The sequence below is a fragment of the Amphibalanus amphitrite genome, unplaced genomic scaffold (genome assembly GCF_019059575.1).
Source record: "Amphibalanus amphitrite isolate SeventyFive unplaced genomic scaffold, NRLGWU_Aamphi_draft 000081F_arrow, whole genome shotgun sequence".
NCBI lineage: Eukaryota > Metazoa > Arthropoda > Thecostraca > Balanomorpha > Balanidae > Amphibalanus > Amphibalanus amphitrite.
The window spans coordinates 328,420-349,682 of NW_024881577.1; the positions used below are offsets into that span (position 1 = coordinate 328,420).

General features: G+C 50.1%; 2 protein-coding genes across 3 annotated transcripts; one reads left to right on the forward strand and one right to left on the reverse strand.

Moving 5' to 3' along the window:
• The first annotated feature begins 3,695 nt into the window (after nucleotides 1–3,695).
• LOC122379613 (VPS9 domain-containing protein 1-like) lies at nucleotides 3,696–15,350 on the forward strand. 2 transcript variants are annotated; one of them, XM_043361948.1, is made up of 8 exons: nucleotides 3,696–3,919; nucleotides 4,487–4,658; nucleotides 6,285–6,649; nucleotides 8,771–8,867; nucleotides 9,283–9,406; nucleotides 10,307–10,420; nucleotides 12,988–13,478; nucleotides 14,040–15,350. In XM_043361948.1, exons 1-8 carry the CDS (start codon nucleotides 3,836–3,838, stop codon nucleotides 14,549–14,551), a joined length of 1,959 nt encoding a protein of 652 aa, XP_043217883.1. In that variant the 5' UTR covers nucleotides 3,696–3,835; the 3' UTR covers nucleotides 14,552–15,350. The 2 variants fall into 2 exon arrangements, with proteins under 2 accessions (XP_043217883.1, XP_043217884.1); XM_043361949.1 differs by lacking the exons at nucleotides 3,696–3,919; nucleotides 4,487–4,658 and adding an exon at nucleotides 5,326–5,723.
• Nucleotides 15,351–15,458: 108 nt separating this feature from the next.
• On the reverse strand, nucleotides 15,459–21,195 carry LOC122379616 (nicalin-like). Its single transcript, XM_043361951.1, has 9 exons — nucleotides 20,909–21,195; nucleotides 20,442–20,632; nucleotides 19,656–19,800; nucleotides 19,109–19,287; nucleotides 18,503–18,820; nucleotides 18,110–18,259; nucleotides 17,478–17,648; nucleotides 17,098–17,219; nucleotides 15,459–16,706 (listed from the first exon to the last, which is right to left on the reverse strand). Exons 1-9 carry the CDS (start codon nucleotides 21,060–21,062, stop codon nucleotides 16,463–16,465), a joined length of 1,674 nt encoding a protein of 557 aa, XP_043217886.1. The 5' UTR covers nucleotides 21,063–21,195; the 3' UTR covers nucleotides 15,459–16,462.
• Nucleotides 21,196–21,263: the final 68 nt, after the last annotated feature.

Here is a 21,263-nt window from a genome sequence, read left to right on the forward strand (position 1 = left end):
TGGAAACTAAGTCTCCATAAATGGATACGATTCAGGAGCATTTTAAAGACGTGAATTTGAATGCATACGACAGCTTTCCATGCAAGAAGACAAGTGCTTTTGGTGTATCTGAGCTTGTTTTACGCGAAACAGTTGTTATACATCAAATCCAGCCACCCTTGGCAAGAAAATACGTGCGGAGATGTAAGCGTTTCTATTTATGGAACGAGCGTTTCCATTTTTGGAACAGAAGAGTAGTCAAAATTGGAAACGTTTCCAATAATAGAAACGTCTCCATAAATGAATCGGAGATACCACAGTGCGCCCGACTGATGAGTCGATTCATAGTTGCCTTCCTATAGTTCCACCACAGGTGTGCACAGTACATCGATGAACAGTAAGCCTCAAATAGTTTCAGTTTGACATCTACAGTACACATGTGAAACATCCTTATGATCATATTCCCTCTGACAAATAAACCTTTGTTCTGATTGGCAATATCTAGATCATCAGTCATGTCTTCCTCTATGATATGCCCAAGATATTTAACTTTATCAACACATACTAACGGCATGGGCCCTAACATAAAATCAGGTATTTTGACATTCCTCATCCCCTTCGATCTACATGACATTGCAACACTCTTTGAACTATTATACACAACATCATTTGCCATACCAAATTCATGGCAAACATTCAACAGTTTTTGCATCCCTGCACTTGATGGAGAGATAAGCACCACATCATCAGCATACATCAAGTGATTGACCAATTTCCGACCTATAAGACAACCTATGCCCTTTTCATTTAATCTGCTAGACAACTCATCTATAAACACGTTGAAAAGGGGAGGTGACAAGATACCTCCCTGCCGGACACCATTGGACACTTTAAACTTTTCTGAAAAAGTGGATCCCCATTTAATGACCATTTCTTGCTCTTGGTACCAGAACGCAAGCAATCTTAGGTACACATAAGGAACACCTCTCTCTGAAAGCCTCTGAAAGAGAATTTTATGATTAACACGGTCAAACGCCTTGCTTGCATCAAGAAAACACAGATGGACAATGCTATTCATTGACTTATACTTTTCAACTATCTCTTTCAAAGTGTAAATGCATTGGTCTGTGCCAAGGTTCTTTTTAAAGCCAAACTGGTTGTCCTGTGTCAACAAATAATTCTCAAGTCGTTTTTGCAGTACTACCTCGAAAAGCTTACTCACCATGTTAGGGGTTGCCACAGGTCTATAATTATTCATTTCGGTGATCGAAGCAGCTTTGTTCTTTACTATTGGCACAATGCTCACCGTCATCAAAGACCTTGGGAGGAAACCATGAAGAAGGAAAGCATTGAAACACAAGCATAGTAATGTCACAAGCCTATGTGAAGCATGTAGGAGATGCTCAGGAGATATTTGATCAGGACCACCTGCCTTACCCTTTTTCAGCTCGAACAAAGCATGCCTGACCTCCTCAACAGTAACAGGTACTATTTCATTATCCTCTTCTGTATTCCATACGTTATCCTTGTCTGTCATGCTATCTGGCACGGAGTTAAGCAGATCCTTAAAATGTGTTTGCCATAAAGAAGCAATGTTAGCTTCACCAGATACGTCATTAATCGTATTTGGTCTCGGAATCTTTGCTCCTTTGACATTGCTTACTTCCTTCCAAAAACTCTTAACATCCTTATCAACAAATTTTGAAGCCAAAGACTCTTGTCGTAATTCGTTTTCATACCTTTTGATGAAGCGTATCGCTCTTTTACATTCAAGCTTAGCTTGAATGTGTGCCTGATAGATGGGACCATCCCGAGGCATTCCAGATGCTTTCCATAGCAGAAATGTTTCCCTAGAATGATCATACTTGTCTTTTACAAATCTATTCCAACCAGGCTTACCTTGAGGGTGTGAATGTCTCCTATCTCTCTGCATCATCTCATGGCTAGCTATTCGCAGGCAATCAATTATTTGCTCATATGTCTCATTTATATCATTCATGTGCTCCTTTAACTTGCAATTCCCTTCAGCACATGTCAAACCTGGAAGCATCGGTACATCTTTTAAAGGAAATAGTTCACTTTTAACATGGGGTTTTGAGCTGGAATAGCAGTTTCGTAGCTTGAGCTGAGACTAGCACAAATCAGGAGCTTTTACGGCTCAACGATCACCCTAGACGAAGATATTCCATTTCTCGTTCCGAAAAGAGTGCCTTGTAGAGGAATGCGTGCCTTGCACAGGAATGCAGCCACGTCATCGTCAGCCAATCAGCGTGCTGCTTACAGCCAATGCAGTATGCGTAGGTTTGAGCTACGCGATATGATTGGTCAATGCGTAATAAGCTTCCGCGTCAAACATTATTTTACATAGAATATAGTTCGTCCTATATTAAAATATAGAAAATAATTGTTTTTACAAAAATGTTTTATTTTATTTCATGATTATTTTGAGCATAAAAAATCATAAATCAATAGCAAAATACTGATTTTAGGAAAGTGGACTGTTTCCTTTAAGCACTCATCTGTTAATTCATTGAACTTAAGCAAGGCACTGGTGCTGAAGTTGTCCCAATTGACAACTGCATGAAAATGTTCATCATCAGTGACCTCTGGGAGCTGATCTACTGAAAGAGTGAGGCACAAAGGCATGTGGTCCTCTTGGGATATGCCATAATCTATATGCATCTCAGTTATTACTCTATGCAGGTCCGCACTTGAGACTGCATGATCCAACCAGGATTTTGAACCCCAGCTATCACTTACAAAAGAAAAGCTATCTGGTGGCAGCGTGGTAAAGCTTGAAATGTTCAGAGTGTGATCTTTGCAAAACTCTAGCATATGTTTTGCAAACATATTCTGTCCATGCAACCCTAGATTAGCATTCCAATCACCTATAATTAAAAAAGAGCTTGTTTCAATGCTATTTAATGTCAAAGTGAGCTGGCCTAGTTTATCTTGGTATTCATTCTCATTCTCTGGACATTGATAGGGTAAATAAATTGTTATAAGAGTGAAGCTTTTCCCGTCATTTTTTACATTAACACCTACACACCAATCTAGCTCAAATAGCAAAGGTTTCACAACTGTTGATATTGACTTTCTATAAAGGATGGCCACACCTCCTGGAGCATGACCAGTAATGAAGCCTTGACTTAAGTCCACACCAGAAACCCCAATTCCAATGAAACGTGAATCAAGAGAATTTAGATTGGCAAGTTCCTGTTTATAGTACCATGTTTCTTGTAAACAAATAATATCATTTTGATTCAAAAGAGAAATCAAGTCAGGCCTTAAGGAGAGGGACCTGCTATCAGTCATCAGTCAGCATAAAAATTGGCATTACACCATTTTACAAAAATACTGCAGTTATTTTCCTTCTTTTTTTCTCATCCTAGGATTTTTTTTTCTTCATCGGCACACCCAACCAACACCCAACCAATATCCAATTTTAGAACACTGGGGCAGACTGACGAGGTTTACTTTGCATAATGGAAATAACAGGTCAAAATCAAATGTGTCGAATGCAGGTAACTGTTTTCGCTAGCATTGCTTTGCTGGTAAATAGGGTATATAGGGCCTTGGTAAATAGAGAAAGGCAAGATTGGCGATTTACTATAATCGGGGAGTAGGGGAAGGATTGGCGAAGAAGCCGTTTCGCTCTATATGGAAGCATTTTATAGTTACAGTTTTGGCGCAAGCGTTACAAACACTTGCAGACTCCCTTGTGTATCAAATCTCACGGGCACGAAGGGTTCGTCTCCCGATTTATTTTAGGGGAATACTAGGGAACTAGGGAATACTAGGGTTATATGGCCTTGCTAGGGAAAATCGCCCATCTCAACAAATAAGCTGGTTCAGGATGGATTTCGAAACCAATAGGAAGAAGAGCGTAATGAGCATGATTGGCTCAGCAACAGATTTGGAAACGAACAACCTTGAATTGGTAAGTTTTTTTTTGGCTCTGTCCATGATCTGTATGTATTGTTTTATTTTGAAATTAAGTCTGTGCCTATTTTTGTGTTTTGATTTTTCTTAATTCTTTTATAGCTTAGTTTCTCTTATTCTTGTGGTCTGAGGCTCCTGGTCCTGAAGTTATTGACTGCTTCTGTCTGGAGTCATATGCATTTATGGGTACCTTGTCTATAGGTATAATGAAATTAAAGTGTCCTGTACATATACAAGGAGGGTAATTGTTTTTCTTCTAAAAAAATTGCAGAAAGGAAAGATCAAGCAGCAGGGACCTTGTTCAAGTGTCTGTGGCCATTGCAGCTCCCATAGGAAAAGGCGAGGCTTGGCTAACGGCCAATCAAGAGACACATAGACAGCAGTTCCAACCATCCTGATGCGCTGCTAGCTAAGCCCTGCCTTTTTACTGTGGGAACTGGGAGCTGCTTCGGACGCAGGCACTTGAATAGAGCCAGGGAGATATGTTGACTTGGAGGCTGGAGCAAGTGCTTTATGAATTAGTGCTTTATGCGGGATGACTTATTTTTATGGCCATATATTCCAGGAGGCCTACCAGGCCTACCTGGCCAGTGTGCAGGCTGTCTGCTCACTGCTGGCCAGCGGTCTGTCCCTGGACACAGACCGCTCACAGATGATCTCACTGGCCAAGCAATGCCTGGAGCGGATACAGCACATCTCTGACCGTTTTGGTCGCAAGAAGCTGCCACCTGATCCAGGTGGGTTTGTCTAGTTGTCAGTGTCAGCAATGTTTCATTTAAAACTCTGCCAGAGGCAATGTGGGCTGATGCAGTCATCTCCTTGGGTCAGCCCACAACTTTATTTAGTTAGTGCCCTTGTGAAAGCTATGGTGTGTTATAGTGGCACATATATTGTGGGTCAGCAGGGGGCATTCACAAATACATCATGAGTGGTGATGATTTTGATGCTAGCTGGCTTGGCAAAGTAACATATATCAGTGTTTTAAGTACCATAATTTTGCATGAACCTTTCTGGACTAAGTGGGACATCTACTCCTTTTGCACATATGTAAAACATCAGTCATCTTGCTATGCTTAAGTAATAAATGAATGCAATGTATGCACATATTCTGTATTGGTATGCATTTATGTATTTTGCATGATTGAGCTGACTACTCAGCTGACTCCTCTCCCTGGGACTGCCTTGGATCAGCTGGAGCTGAGTTGTGTCGGCTCAGCTCGACCTTTGTCCCCCTCTCTGCCCCGAGAGCCGCCCGACCTGGTTTCATCTGGTGGCGGGTTCGATCCATCACCCCCTCCCCCTCCCGCGGCACCGTCCGCCCGGGCCCGGCCGTGTGTATATACATACATGTGCGGCGCCACGCGCCGGCGCCGCCGTCTGCCCTCTGGACGGTTTAGTTGGCTTAGTCGGCGACAGCGAGCGCTGTGTGGCGGTACGGAGTGAGCACGGCACGTGGTATAGAGAAGCGACACTAACGGACCGGCGGTTTGGCTCTAAAACAGTACGGTGTCTGGTGGAAAGTAATATTTGATACATATTTATATTTGATACGATTGGATTCGGCACGCGAAGAGAAGTTTTCTTGGTGTCATAAGACACGTTGTATGGTCGGACTGTGTCGAGCGGGTGTCGGACTAACAGTGACGCGGTTTTGTGTCTGGACGCGTCGCTGAAGTGTCGGTGTGTCAGTTGGCGGCAAATGACGGGGCCTACAACGCTGTCGGAGGATTTTAATACCGTCCCGGCGGTAGCCCTCTCCGTCATGGCTCACAAACTGCTGCGAATGGTGCATTTGAGCAGAGGTAATGGCTGCTATTACGATCTCATACTTGTTTTAGCTCCATTTTCCGATCAAACGTCGTCATTGTTGTGTTCGTAAAATAGAGGGAGAGGTACTCCGGCTTATTTACATATCATCTCTCCATGGAACAAAGTTTTATTTCAAAATTAGTTTCTTTTTGTTACTCCATTTTTGTAAATCTCCAATCAAATAGGACCTCAGCCGGAGCACTTGTCAAGAGCACTCGGCCGGGCAATATTATTTCGTCCCTCATCTCACCTTCTTTGAAGCTCGTAATTTTTAATGTAGGTACTGAAAATAAGGCGTACCTATGTAAATAGCGGTGTTGTTTGACAGTCAGCAAAGTTGACGCATATCACCACACTGCCTCATTCCTCAAAATTGGCGCCAGTTATGGTTCATGCGAGCCAGTTTGAACTGGTCTGAACCTGCAGCTGCAAAGCCACCTGCCGCAGCCGAAACTACCCCTGCCCCAGTTCCCTTTCCCACCCCGCGTCAGCAGACTGTGCCGTGAGCTGACTCACCCTTGACCTGACCTCTGCCGTGTCCGTGTCGTCTGTAGACTCTCCGGCGCCGGGCGCGGCGGCGGCGATGACTGAGCGGCTGCGGCGGCTGCGGGCCGGACCGGCAGTTGGTCCGTTCGACCCGTCCGACTCGGCCTGGAGCACGTACCGTAACGCGTCCATCTGCGAGCCCGGTGAGCTCTCGGAGCCGAGCGCGCCGCCGGCCGACTCGCCGTCCGACTCGATCGAGGACAACCTTCTGGTGGAGCTCGAGTCGGACTCTGAGAACGCCTCCGGCAGACGCGACTCGGAGCAGCCCTCTTCGATCGAGGACAACACCGCCGCGGATGAGACGCCGATACCGGCTCCGCGCTCAGCGACACAGAGGGGGACGCAGCCGGCGGCCAAACCGTCCAACGATCAGGTGAGGTGTCACGGCCAAACCGTCCAACGATCAGGTGAGGTGTCACGGCCAAACCGACCAACGATCAGGTGAGGTGTCACGGCCAAACCGACCAACGATCAGGTGAGGTGTCACGGCCAGACCGACCAACGATCAGGTGAGGTGTCACGGCCAAACCGACCAACGATCAGGTGAGGTGTCACGGCCAAACCGTCCAACGATCAGGTGAGGTGTCACGGCCAAACCGACCAACGATCAGGTGAGGTGTCACGGACAGAGATTGTGTTCGTGATGGCGTGTGACAGTGGTTCAGGGGGAGCCGGTGGTATAAGAATTTGCCCAGGTTCTGAAATGGGAATGAGGATCGGTCTTGTCGTGCCTTTCATCTAATTGATGGTTCACTTAATCCAATAGGCCTTGGTACGTGTTGTCTGGTGAGTCACGCACTCGAGTAACGCAATCGACTCAACCTTATCCGCGCCGGCTGTCTCTCGTCTGGTCATTCCATTCTTGCGATAATATAGCTTACGACAATAGCTGAGTGATTCACTACGATCGAAATGTGATGTAACGAGCGTGCACAAGATATGTGTGTGCACTCGTGCCCTTATCTAATCTAAGACATTTGAAATATTCGTTCTTTTTCGGCCACTTGATTGATTTTTTAATCTGATTTCCCCTATCATTCCTCGACAGAAACCGTTTCACATTAGTTGTTTTGGCTGCTGTTGTGTTACTGTTGGCCGGCACATGCGGTTTCCAACACCAGGAATGACCCGTTTCTAGCTGCCGGGCTTACTATCTCCATCCCCTTCGCCCTTCGATCCGTCTCAGTTTTAAGTACTCGGCTGGTCTCGGGCGAATACGGGCACCGGGGGTGTCGCCGTCGCAACAGCTGGCGCTGCTTACATTGGCCGACCGAGCATGACGATTGTGGCGCATTCAGTCCGTGGTGCGCAGTTTCGACGGTCGGAATGTTTGGCGCAAGGCATGGCGGACTGGCGCCAGAGTTTGAGTTGCAACAGCGTTGACTGTCCCCATGGCAAGGGTCAATTGCGCAGATACCGTTCAGCAAAACTTTCTTAGTAATGGAGGCTGCCAGCTGGCTTTGGGGTGGTTTTCTGATAGGTTTTGCTTGTTATGATTTGCTGGTGCTGAAAGAAAATGGACCGCATGTGCGCCCGCTATACATATTTCTTAGTATAGGTAATAGGTATCCTGTTTTGACTGGTTTAAACTTTTTACGTTTTTATGCTTAAATTTTCTAACGATGTTTTTTCTGTGAGTTAAATTTGACCATCATATTATGCTTTACACCTTAGGTCTCATACATAATCATGAAGCCAAAGATATGTGACGCAACGTTGCAGGTGCTCGCTTACACATTGCCTTTCGAATTTCGATTGACGCGTGTCACGATCAATGACCTTGGACTCGGTATTGCGTGTTTCTCTAACCTTCCCGTGTTTCTCTAAACTGCGGCGCGGTGGGCGGCTGTGGCGGTGCGTTCAGGTGCTAGATATCGATTGCCGCCGGTTCACTCAGGTGTGCGTCTGGCGGCTGACCTCTCCCCCTGTGTCCTCCCCTCCCCGGGGTCGGCGAGGGCGGCCGTCAGAAGTGCGGCAGTTGTGAGCGGTGCTGCGGAGTGAGAAAGTAGGAGCGAGCGACTGTGGTCGGTTCGAGAGTGATTCGATAGATAAGGAAGGCTTGTCGTATTAGGTAAAGTTAGAGAGACTTGGTGAGTGGATTGTTGATTTTTTATGTAGTTGTGAAAGCAGCTCAGTCTGTTGTAATCATATGGAGCTTGTTTTTATCGCTTTCACACCAGGGCCCAACCTCACCAAGTTAGGTTAACTCAATTTTGGGGTAGTATATTTGTAGTTACGGAGTGGGGTAGTTTGGTATTTTACCCCAAATTGAGTTTACCGCACTTGGTGAAACTGGGCCAAGTATCAAGTATCTTCAAGTACGCTGATGTTTTCGTTTAACGGATTATTGCCTTATTTCCTATATTACCTACGGGTGCCCTGTCGAACCTTATACTAAACGTTTAATGCATTTCACATCCGTATCCCTCTTCACACGAACATTCTCGTCTTATTTTCTGCCACCGCTAACCGCCGCGTTCTCCTCTCTCGACAGAACGGGAGGCCAGCAGTGCGCAGGGGCAGCGACGAAGAGCCATTCGTGTACGGTACCGAGATCCACCGCAGTCGGGTACCGATCCCCAAACCGAGCGGTGAGTGACGATATGGACCGCTGAGTACCGAGTGTCGTCCGGTGAGTGCCGATCCCCAAACAGAGTGATGAGTGCCGATCCCCAAACCGAGCGGTGAGTGACGGTATCGGGTTTGGTTTTAGCATTTTGAATCAGACGTAAATGAAATGGAAAGGTCAAAGTTGCGTTCATCAAAACTCAGGCTGTATAGCGGTTGCATTGTTGAAAGCGATTTCAAATCATGGACCAGTCCAGCTGTCACATTATCGTTACCTTTACAAATACCCCTTCACACGATGGATGTAACTAGTTAATCGTTACTTTGAACGAACACCTCAAAATTACATTGCTTTTAGAGCAGCTAAGGCTCTCCTGTGCGGTTCCACTCCGTTCCGGGGATTCTGGGCCTCCGTTACCCGCTCTGTCGCCGTTTCAGACGACCTGGATCCGTACCAAGAGCTGTCGCCGCTGGACCTGGCTCGGAAGGAGAATGAGCGCCTGGTGGCCAGCTATGCCCTCCGGATGCAGCGCAGTCCCAAACACGTCCAGCACAACCTCAGGTGAGCCGCGGTGGCTTCAGCTGCAGGCTGGAGACGCGTGCCATCGAGAACAGCTGATACCCAGAACACATTCTCAGTGGATCGGTATGATGATTTGCATATGTCCATAGGCTGCTAGTTATGGCTGTCGTGCGATACGGCAGTATCATTAAAAAATTTATCTTTCGCCCGTTTTTACCTGTCTCTCTTGCCTTATATTTGACGATCCTTCGTTCGCATGTGTTTGAGCTGATACCGCGGACAGAGACGCTAGTGTTATATAATGAGAAATGTGAAAAACCCAGAGCATGTTTCATCAGACATCTGTATTCTGTATATTCTCTGACCAGCCATCTATCAGATGCACTTCTTTTGCTGCCTGTGTTATGATGTTTGAGATTTGGCATGTGCTGATTTATTACATAAGTTGGTACATCACCGTGTGCCACGCACGGGCTCGAGACTGGCTCACATCAGCTCGGCTTATATGAACAGGAGTGACGTGCTGGAATGTGACTCAGCGTCGGTGTGTTAGTATATCCCGAGAACCGGCCGTAATGCACTGTGTTATACGAAAGATAACCAGATGAGACTAGTTTGGTAGTACTCGTGTCATGTATGTCGCTAACCCGGCGCCAACATCATGCGGTGATTATATGTTTAACGTAGAGTTCAGTGGTTTAACGACGGTCTGGCTTTATTCGAAAGCTGTGTGTAGATTTATGTCATTTTCCTTCGTGAGTAATTTTTGTATGCATAATGGCCTTTCATGGTTTGGTATCTTAAAATTTTTGTTTTTAGCGCTGCTGTTTTATTAGCTACATTCAATTACATTATCATAAACGTGTTCTCACCATGCATACCCATTACCCATCGTCACGATACCGGTGGGCGTCAGTTGTTTTCCGTTCTGTCCGGCAGCCTGGAGTTGCAGCGCCGACTCACTGAGAACCGGCAGCTGGCCGCCGTCAAACACCAGGCCTGGATGCAGCGGCGGCTCGAGTCCCGAGAGCACTTCCTGCAGCTCGCCAAACGGTCAGTTACATGGCGCGGCATTGTGGTATTTTAGTGCAGCTAACGGAGTTCTGTGACACCGGCAATGAGACTTCCTCTCTCAGACGGCCGGAATTCAGCTTATAGTGGGGTGTAACCGGAACAGAGCTACGATAACCACTAAACGGTGTATCATGATGTATGGACCTCACTCTCTGGCGAACGCCTCAAAATCATTGCTGCATTCTGACTCACCACACCTACTGCACTTGAAAACTGACGGAAAATGAAACATGTCGGGTCCGGCCCGATAATAGCTGTTACCCTAAGGTTTAGACACCATGCAGCAGTGTGATCACTGACTGATCAGGCTCCAATTCCAGATATTTCCGGTTTCTAACGTTTACGCCGTATGTCACGGGTTTGATCCCCCGCCGGCGCAGTTTCGGTCACCACTGCAGAATCCGGTCAGCACAGCGGACACGGGACCGCTTCTTTGGGTGCACATGTCCTTATCCAGCTGCCGGCGATAAGGGAGACAAAAACATCCTGTCGCCGCTGTGGGTACCCTGCAGGAGTTCCATCTCTGCAGTAGCGCGTCCCTCCCCTCCCTGCTGTTCCGCTTCCTGCCGGCCGGCGTCTTTATGTTACCCAGTGGTCACGGGACTGTGATGGAGCGTGACTCAGACGCAGCACGGAGAGGGAGGAAGGGGGATGAGGGGGTGTTTGACGCGCACTGCCACCGGGTGACACTCTGCACCAGAGCGCGGTGGGCTGAGGTTGTGCCGATCGCTCCTCCGACCCTCTAATCTGTGCCGCGTGTAGAGATGATTTCAACGGTAGCTCGGTCTAGAGCGGGCCGCAAACCCAAGCTTCGAAGGCGACGGTGAGTGTTATGGGATCTGTGGAAATTTTGACTTAATGTCTACTAATTCCTGGGACATGTGGAACTAGTGAGTAAGTCTGACTCTTCCGGGTTTGTAGTTCGGTGCGTGTATGGTCTGTTTCGTGTTTATTATCATTATTAAGGGAAGACCTCTGGACCCTCCGTGCTAATGACATTCATAGCGTTTTTGAAGGCTAGATGTTTATACCATGGTGCAAGGTTCACCAAGTTCACTTGTATTTTGGGCCTTTGACTTCCCCGTTCCCATTATGTCTTGGTTATTTCCGCGTTCCCATCTAATGCCATCGAAACATAAACAAACAGCATTCTACCGCGTGGCGCGTTTGATACTTGCCATTTGGTAACAGGAACAAAACTTTGTGTAAACCAACGTTGCAGGCACTCGGCGCCAGGAAAGTTTATTAATACACAATGAACAGAACGCAGTTCGGTCCCGCTCTCCGATCGGTGCGCGCGCTCCGCTGTGCTGGGGTGTGGCTGTGGGTAGTCGCCGGTATTTTAGGCGACTGCCAACTCCGCCTGTTCGTATGGCGGATGACAAGAGTGACCGTGGCGACAGTGTGGCAGACCTGTCAGCCAGGTTCGATCGCTTAGAAGAGATCGTGGCACGGTTAGCGAGTGACAGACCCGCACTTGGGCATTCCGCCGCGTCAGCTGCATGCGAAAACGACAGCGCCGGTCGTCGGCAAGTCGTGCCAGAACAAGTGTTGCCAGCGCCGGGCGCTGCCTTCAGCTCTTACAGTGAGCTACAGAGTGAGTTTCGCGCTATAAAAGAGAGTGTCGCCAAGATCAAGCTACCAGCTGATTTGGTGGTCGGAGACAGCCGTGCTGGCATCGGTCGAGCTGATCTCCCGAGGTTTACCCTCATCCAGAAATCGGCGAGATTCCAAGAAACCATCCTCAAGCTCTTGGCAGCTGAAGTTACCGAGGCTTCTATTTCGAGCGTCACAACGGTGGCACTTGCCCACCTCCGTTTCCTCCAAGAGGAGTACACGAACCTTCTCGTGAGCAGTCAGTTTGACGAGGGCACTTCCAAGCTGTTTACCACCCTGCAGCAAAACCCAGCCGCCTTCCCACCGAGTGCCTTGGAGAATATCCAACGGGCAGTTTCCATCGCCGGTGCCCGCTCATCTCGGCAGGTCAGTTCGGCGGTGCCGCCCCGTGGCCGGGGGCCACGCCAGCCGTTCGGCTTCGGGCGGGACGGCGGCGGCGGCGGCCTCGGCTTTGGACGGTCTCGCCGGTTCGGCCCTGGCACGCTGCCAGCTGACTGGACTGGCGCCCGTGACCGCTCTGACCCAGCCGGGTCACGTGACCTGGCCCTGGCGACCGAGTGCCGCAACTACGATTTGTGTAAACCAACGTTGCAGGCACTCGGCGCCAGGAAAGTTTATTGATACACAATGAACAGAACGCCGGCCCGCGAGCGGTCAAGGCCGCTCGCGGGACTAGCGCCCCTGGCGACCGAGTGCCGCAACTACGAATAAAAAGCTGTCCTACGTTGGGTTATCAAGCTGCATATCATTTTCGTTATCGTGTGCATCTCTATTCAGATTTCTTTTTTGCATATGGATAGAAGGTACGGGGCTTATTGTTACTCACTTCATATGAATAGAAAGTACGGAGTTTATTGTAACTCAGTTTCGTGCTGGAATACCGCCTGTCTGCTGCCGAGTTCCTTCACCCCTGTCTGCTCTGCCGGCAGTGTGCTGCCGGAGGAGCCGTCCGGCGGCCACCCCAGCCCCGAGTACCTCCAGATGCAGGCCACGCTCGCCGACATCCTGCAGTTCGAGCAGAGCCACCCGTGGACGCGCCAGCTGCGTGACAGTCTGGACGCCGAGCCCGACAGCAGCGGCGTCGTCGAGAACGCGCTGCTGCACATGCTGCTGGAGAAGTCGCACCCGCTCTCCAAGCTGCGCCAGCGGCTGCAGTACTCGCTGTACTGCAAGCTGAACCCGCTGGTGGAGCAGCACGCCCACCTGCTGGACGCGGTCCGCGTGCCCGCCTGGAGCCCGGAGCCGGCGCCGGCGGACGGGGAGCAGAGGGCCGGGCTGTGGCCGAGCCTGCCGGCAGAGGACGGGGAGGGAGAGAGCGGCGGCGCGGAGGGAGCGGCAGGCCTGGAGGACGCTGTGGACCGACAGGAGCGCGAGCAGCAGGACGAGGCGTTCAGGAGACATTTGAGAAACGTCATATCCGGTGAGTGTGGTCAGGGTCACCGGCCAGGGCATCGTGACAGGGATTTATGGGAGTTGAAAATTTCTGGGGGGCGGAGGTGGGGGGGGGGGGAGGGGGTGGTAGTTGCTGCTTCGTGACGTGCATAGGTGACCGAGTCGTATGTGGTTAATTCGTTTCGGCACAGCTGGTCACTATTCCCAGTGGATCGATATAAATCGATGAAGATAAACGGCTGTTATCACAGCTGGTGGTCTGCCTATCGAAATTAAATTAAACATGAATTCGTCGCTAATGGAAAGTGACGCTCTCGCATTTTTTATCGCATTATAAAATTACGAGAGCCCTATTAATTTAGAAAGCTGCCACAGTCCACATGTGGGCTAGTTCACTCGAAACACTTATGTAAGCAAGCGCTTGTGTAATTCAAATTTTAGCCTGACTAGATAATAGCAAAATGTTTGGTTTGTTTTTCAATCTCAGTATATTGTGGTGTGACTTATACATTTGCCAAGCCAGTGCACCACTCCAGTCGCCGTCCGGCCGACGTTTGCGGTTCTGACCGTCACCTCTGCCTCCCCGCAGACACCCAGGACAGTGAGCGGCTGCTGGTGTCGCTGGCGGGCGCCGTGCACCCGGCGCTGTCCGGCGCCCACAGCCGCCCGGTCGTGCAGCGCGTGCTGTTCACGCCGCTCTGGCCGCACCTGCTCGTGCTGTTCCGGCTGGCCAACCGGCGCCAGGAGCGGCAGCTGGCCGAGGCGCTGACGCGTCTGGCGGCCGGCGGTGGCCAGCCGGTGCCGGCGCGGCCGCACCGTCTGCTGCTGCGCCGCCTGCTGCTGGCCACCAGTCCGGCCGACAAGTGCCGGCTGCTGGTGGAGCTGGCGCGCGCGCTGTGCGACACGGCCGACGGACCGGCCGGCGCCGACGTGCTGCTGCCGCGGCTGACGGCGCTGGTGGTGCACTCGGCCGCGCCGCAGCTGCTCTCCGAGCTGCAGTTCATCTCCGAGTTCATGTCGGACGGCAGCTTCCAGGGCGAACAGGGCTACTGCCTCACCTCGCTGCAGACGGCGCTGCTCTACCTGATTCAGCAGCAGTGAACCCAGACCGTCTCCGTTCTGTTAGAGACCAGATCATGAATTCGGAAACTGTCTTTGATTGATCCACCGCAGTTTTGCAAGCTCACCAAGTGCCTCCGGCTTCGTTGATTATTTTGCGAAGATGGATTCACGATTGGCTTTGTGAATAGCAGATGAATAACGGCGTTAGACGCTGCTTTACTAGTGCAAGCAAATCTAGCCAGCCTTGTGCCGTTGAAACACGCTTATCACTTGAATGATCTGATATGCCGGCCTACAATCATGCTTAGCTCACCCTCCTTTATAACACAGCTACCTATTTAAGACGTCCCCTGATAACTGCCCCGCCTCTCAGAGCGATTTACATTCCTCTTGCTGTGTCTTGCGGCTGATCGTCGTGCATCGGATGCGAAGTTATTTTTATTTATTGGTCGTATTTCGCCAAGAACACGACAGTATTGGCTATAACTGCCACGTGAAGTGATGTGCTTCGTTGCTGATATTTGGCCGTCTCCGGCTAAGTAAGGAGCCCTGTCGAGTTTGGCAGGGGCCGTACGAAGAAGTGCTTTAGGATGGATCGGCGAATAGGCTATTCAAGTGTTCATACACCAACGGATGCATGGAACACGCGACTGCGCTCTCATGTCAGCGTGTTGACGTGCCTGCCAGTGTATAGACGTGTATTGTACGCACAGGTCTTTCCTTGTCGGGTGATTATGCATTATGCAAGTCGTGCCTTTTCGATGTGCCGCGAGGTGGTTTTTCACGCACACACTGCTTAGTGCTTATTCCTAACGGAATGAATAAAAATGCTCAATGATTTTCTCAGACGAAACGACATAAAAGCGTTCCATTTACGGATTGATCGGCACGTCAGAAGCCTTTCTCCGCAGCCAACACGTCAATCAAGCCAGAAAAACTCATGGGAAGTTTCGTATAGCCGAGATATATTGCAGCGGGTTTATAAAAGGGCACTGTTGCCGACGGCTCGATTGTCAATGCCCTCGTTCCAAACGTTCGGAGCCGACAGCCGGCCGTTCCCGTACAACCCACGAGTACGGTTATACAGTGGGGCTGGCCGGGGCGATCGGGACCGACAAGGCACACACTCGCGCCGACCCACACACGCACACAGGCACGCTACAGGACGCGACGGCGCGATACAGGCCCGTCTCCCCAGGTACGATGCGTCGTGTTACCGCACCACGAGATACGCTACACACCACCACACCCCAGGATCGCTATACATCGCTACACCTCAGGCACGCCACGCCACACTCCGAGTATATGCGATGGTAGACGAATGATGGCGTGTCACGCGCTAGTGACATCGGGGCTGACACGCCTGACATGACTAACATGTCATGGCAACAGTCCCAGGACGGTCCGCGGTCCACGGTGATTCCCCATGACAGAACATGCGCGGGGACGGGCCACGTCACATTAGTGACGTCGGGGGTCATTGTCGGGCGAAGGCGGCGAAACAACGCTCGAAATATCGTCGGCTGGTAGGTACCCTGCACATGGTATGAATCTACGGATTACGAGCGGGATTGGAGCCGGATTCAAACACATTACAGGTAATCGATAGTGACGACTGTAGACTGCGGGCGCTTCCGATACAGGATAATCAAAATACCCCAGCGCCATTGAACAACCTCCCGGCTTCCTCCTCTGGTTCGAAGCGAAATATTGCTTATCATTCAGTCATGAAATCAACAAAACACACCGTTCGAAATGACTACTGCTCTCTCAAATCACAGCAAATAAAATTGATACGTAACGTTTTGACGCCACGGCATTGGCGGAAACAAACATTCAAACAAATCTCGGACGATACTCGATACACGGGTGTGGGCAGACCCTGAGCACACTTCGGGGCAAGTCCGGCCACTCCTCCATCTCTCTCTCTCTCTCTCCTCTCTCCTTCTCTCACTCGACGCGCACCTTGAAGACGGGTGAGATGCGCTGCGCCAGTGCGTAGAGCTGATGGAAGTTGGTGACGGCCAGGTACACCACCGCCAGGTAGGCGACAATGGCGGCCGTGGCGGCCAGGTCGAACACGGCCGGCTTCACGCGGTGGGCAGCCAGGGTGGCGCGCGTGGCTCCGAACAGCACCCAGTCCGGCTCGCGCCGGTCGGCAGAGAACGAGGACACGCGCACGTCGTGGACGTCCCTGAATGGAGGGTAGCGAGGGGTGGAGTCAGGTGGGTGGAGAGTCAGGTGTGGTACCGCAGAACAGCTGGCTAGGTGGACGATAGTGGTAAACAGTTGGCCGCTAGATACTTTCGCCCAGACGTGCGAGCGGATTGCGGATTGTTATTCTGTGCGAGCTGATTGCGACACACTCGTACCAGCTGACTGAGCTCACGAAAAGCAAGTAAATTTCTAGCATAATAAGACTGCATTCAGACTGCAGAGAAATGTATAATGCAACCGTCTAATCAGATATGACTTGTTCAATAATTGGCGCTCTTATTCACGATACCGACCAGCTGGCCAAACAACAGCTGCACCATTTACCGAGTACCGACACCGTTCATCCGGCGTCCCCTGTCCGGTCTCACCTCTGCAGGGCGGCCTTCAGACTGGTCACCACCGGGTTGGAGGCCTCAGTCATCAGCTGGGCCGGCCGCGGCACCGACGCCAGGAAACTGAGCCAGCCGGCCAGCGCCTCCTCAGAGACCGCCTGTCACAGTGCAATGGAAAACGGTTTCACAACGGAGTTAGCTACAGCGGAGTCGGGCAACATTGACGCTATAGACGTTAATTATGCCGCGGCTATCCAGGCTCTTGGACTCTCTGAAGCTAAGTATCGAGCTGAGCAGTAACGACAGACACTCCAATTTCCCTGTCATGCGCAGCCTGCGACCCAAACACGTATCCACTACCCAGTTTTGCATTTTCCCCATTAAGCCTGATCCGCCGATACCGCCCGCTCTCTCACCATTTCCTCTGTGAGCACGGCAGACGTCGAGGTGCCCTCGGCGGCGGACGGCAGCTCGAACATGAAGCGGGCCAGCGCCTCGCCGACGACTCGGGTGTTGCGCGCGAGCCGCGAGTCGTCGACGGCCGGCCGGGTGTCCAGCAGAGTGCGCTGCTCCAGCTGGTCAGCCTCCTGGAGAACCGAGGAACGAGTCAGACACTGCCGACAGAATGACGCATGTGTGCAGTGTGCACCAAACACGGTTATTATGGTGGATGGATGCCAACTTCCATGAAAGCTACAGCAAACACTGTAAAGAGGTCAGCGGGACGACTATCTATATAGTTAGGTCAGTGATGCGACTAAACGACATAACCATTTCGAAGTCACCTTCCAAAAGTAAAGGGCCAATACTATTTCGAGCAGGAAAGTCAACATCTCTTATCTGTGGGCATTTGCGGTAGATAACCATCAAAAACATTCCATTGTTTGCTCAAGCACTTCAACCGTTACATGACTCGATGCACTAGCCCTCTATCAATGGACCCTCACGTAGCTAGTCTTATGCCGAACGATGCCAGCTCCATTTTCACCAGCACACCTGAGGCACATCTTTACCCGCATCTCCTGGCATTGAGCGTACGAGGACCCACCTCATAGTGAGACAGAGTGAAGGCGGGCAGTCGGCGCATGCTGAACTGCTCGTGCTCCCAGGCCAGCGAGCGGTCGCCCAGGTTGATCTTCTTGTGGACCATGCTGACGTTCAGTTCCGGGGCAAACTCGGCGGCGGATGCTCGCAGCGCCTGGCGGAAACGAAAAAAAAAATTAGCGCCGTGGTCACGGGGGGAGAGGAGTGTAACTGCGCAAGAGATTCTGTTGAGCACCAGCAAGACATGATTATAGGTATGGTCGAAAGACCGAATGTACGAACTACTTACATGTACACTGCACACATGCGCACACAGCTGACAACATACTAACACGTAGTCACAATTCATTATAGTCAATGCAGAAGCGCGATCTCCGGGCTGCCGTTCCCCGCTCACCTCGTAGAACTTCTGTCCGGAGCTGCCCGGTTTGGGCGGCTTGGACACGTGCAGACTGACGGTGTCGCCCTGGGCGAGGCTGTCCAGACAGAGCACGAACTGGACGCCCTGCGAGGCGGCCGTCTCCAGCGAGTCGCCGTTCTCGTCCAGCCAGTGCCGGCTGCCGGCGTAGTTGAGTTTGCCGGCGGCCGACAGCAGCAGCACCAGGTTGAGCCGCGGGTGCGTGCTGCGACTGCGGTACAGCTTGCTGAGCAGACGGGAGAGCTCCAGCAGCATGGCCACCCCGGAGCCGTTCGAGTCGGCGCCGAACGACAGCTCCTGCCGGAAACCAGGGAAGAAAGTTGGTTAGAGACATGACAGGAATAGGCGCTGGAGGAGATCGACATGCTGATACTGCAATATGACTGTAGTCACGACCAAAATACCAGCAATCATCATCCTGTCGTTAAATCTGTTACACGCTATAAAGATTAACATCAACAATATGGAACATATTCAGCATTCACTACCAGTTAAAAAGAATATTCAAAACACCACCTACTACAGCTGTCTGCCCAGTGCACAGTAGCGTTCTAATCCCCGGCTCCCACCCCGCCCTGTACTAACCGGCGCGGCGGCCATGGCGTCGTAGTGCGCCACCAGCATCACCGTCGGCAGCTGCTCCTCCACACCCACGCCTTGCAGGCGGCCCTCGATGTTGTGCTGCTGGGCGCCGGACAGAGGCGTGGAGGCTGAGCCGGCCACCTCCAGCTGGTAGCCCGTGGAGAGGATCGCCGCCAGCAGGGCTGCAGCACGGGTCACCAGGTCATTAGGAAATCACCGGACAGCGAGCAGTGCGCACAGAGCTGTGATACACCGGGCACCGGAAAATAATGAACAGCATTTCAAAATACTTACTTACTTACTTACTAACGAAGTACGGAATTTGGATAGGCCAGAGGCCTTTAGAAACCTTTCTAGTCGAGCTCCTCGTGCGACTGACTATTCGTCTGCGTGAGGGATGTCATGTGCAAGGTGTGCCCACTGACTGCCCAGTGAGCACACACAAAATGCTACAAGAACTCCCATATAGTCTCACATAGCATGTCTAGCGACTTAATACAGCATAAGGGCCATCTGTGTAAGCTACGTGACACCACTCGGCACTCAGTACCCTCTGTGGCAGAGCGGGTGGCGGCCGAGGCGGTGCTGTGCTCGATCGCTTCGTACATTTCCACCACCTCGTCAGTCTCCACGGCAAAGTAGACGGGCATTGCGAACGACTCGGACAGTAGGTACTGCTCCACGTGGTGCAGAATCTGCCGGAGAGTCACCCGGGCAGTGGCGAAATGAGCAGGGTGAGATAGCAGGGCAGGAATGAAACAATAGGGAAGATTTGTTGCCCTTCAGTGGTTGGGCAACAAATTACATAAATGGATGACCATATATTCCTGACGTCTTTAAAAGGGACATAACAAAAGTAACATCCAATTATAGCAATAGAAAACACATATTTTGTCATAATGAATTATCATGTGGCATACAATGATACCTATAGGCCATAATTCATTTGGAATATTTCTATACCAGCAACAATATGCACTATATGACACTTTGAATCATTGAGAAAAGCATTACATTATCAGCACAGGGTATACACATTTGTCAACAATGATAACAGAAAGCCTTGTTGATGACAGGTTGCATGTTGAGATATCAAAAATACCTCATTTTTAGCTGTCAACATAGGTAATTTACATGGTCATAGATCAAACACATTTACACATCACTCACACTGAGATCCAGTGGATTCAAAAATCAAGACCTTGTCATAAACATTCACTTAGAGCAAAGATCATATGATTATATTCATGTAAATAACTGCAATAAAGCCACACATGGATGCCCAGAATGACATAGCTGACAGCATGACCTTATTTCTAACAAAACAAAAACTTACAGTTCTCTGGTCAGAGGTAATTTCTTCCAGTGTTTCTGGCATCAGTATGAGTAATCCACCAGGACCTTTTCCCAGCAAATCCTTGGCTATTTCCAAGGTCAGTTGCTTGAGCCGGACTATGAGACATTGGCGAGAAGGCGTGGAACTCAACTGTGTGGTGGCTTCCAGACTCAGGGCTGAGGCACGGCTACCTGTAAACCATGCAAACGGCAGTGAGAACCTTTGTGCTGACTTTTGTCTATTGAGTTTTCAAGAAATAGGTAGCAACCAGGCACAAATTTTTCAAAAATAGAGAAATATTAGGGCAATCACTGTCAACCGTGGCAGCCGTATGGCTACCCATCTATGCTGGAGTACGAAAAACATCATCTCATATTTGTTTGGTACTACATTAATAACATGTCTGATGAATTTATCTGAAAACTTAATGCTAAATACATTCAAATGAGAAAAACTATTTCACATACCATAGGATGATCCGGACAGGTCGAATTGCTGCAGTCTAAATACCGGGATTTCGTGTGAACCACGCGCAGGTGAAGCCATCAGCAAAAGTAGAGGAACACAGACGAAAAATAACCAGGGAAATCGGAACGCCTCCAACACATCATTAAGCTCCATTTTTAGCTCTTTATCACGTGAAAATGAGAAAAAATCAATCAATGCACTTATAGAGACTCAGACTCGGATGTGCCGGCCCCCGCGATGGACGAGAAAGGAGCGTGCACAAAAGCACAAAAAAATCTTGGCGATTAAACGTCATAGTCACGCCAAATATGTCTACAAAAGAAAAGTAAACTTCAAAGTAGCAAATCAATTTCC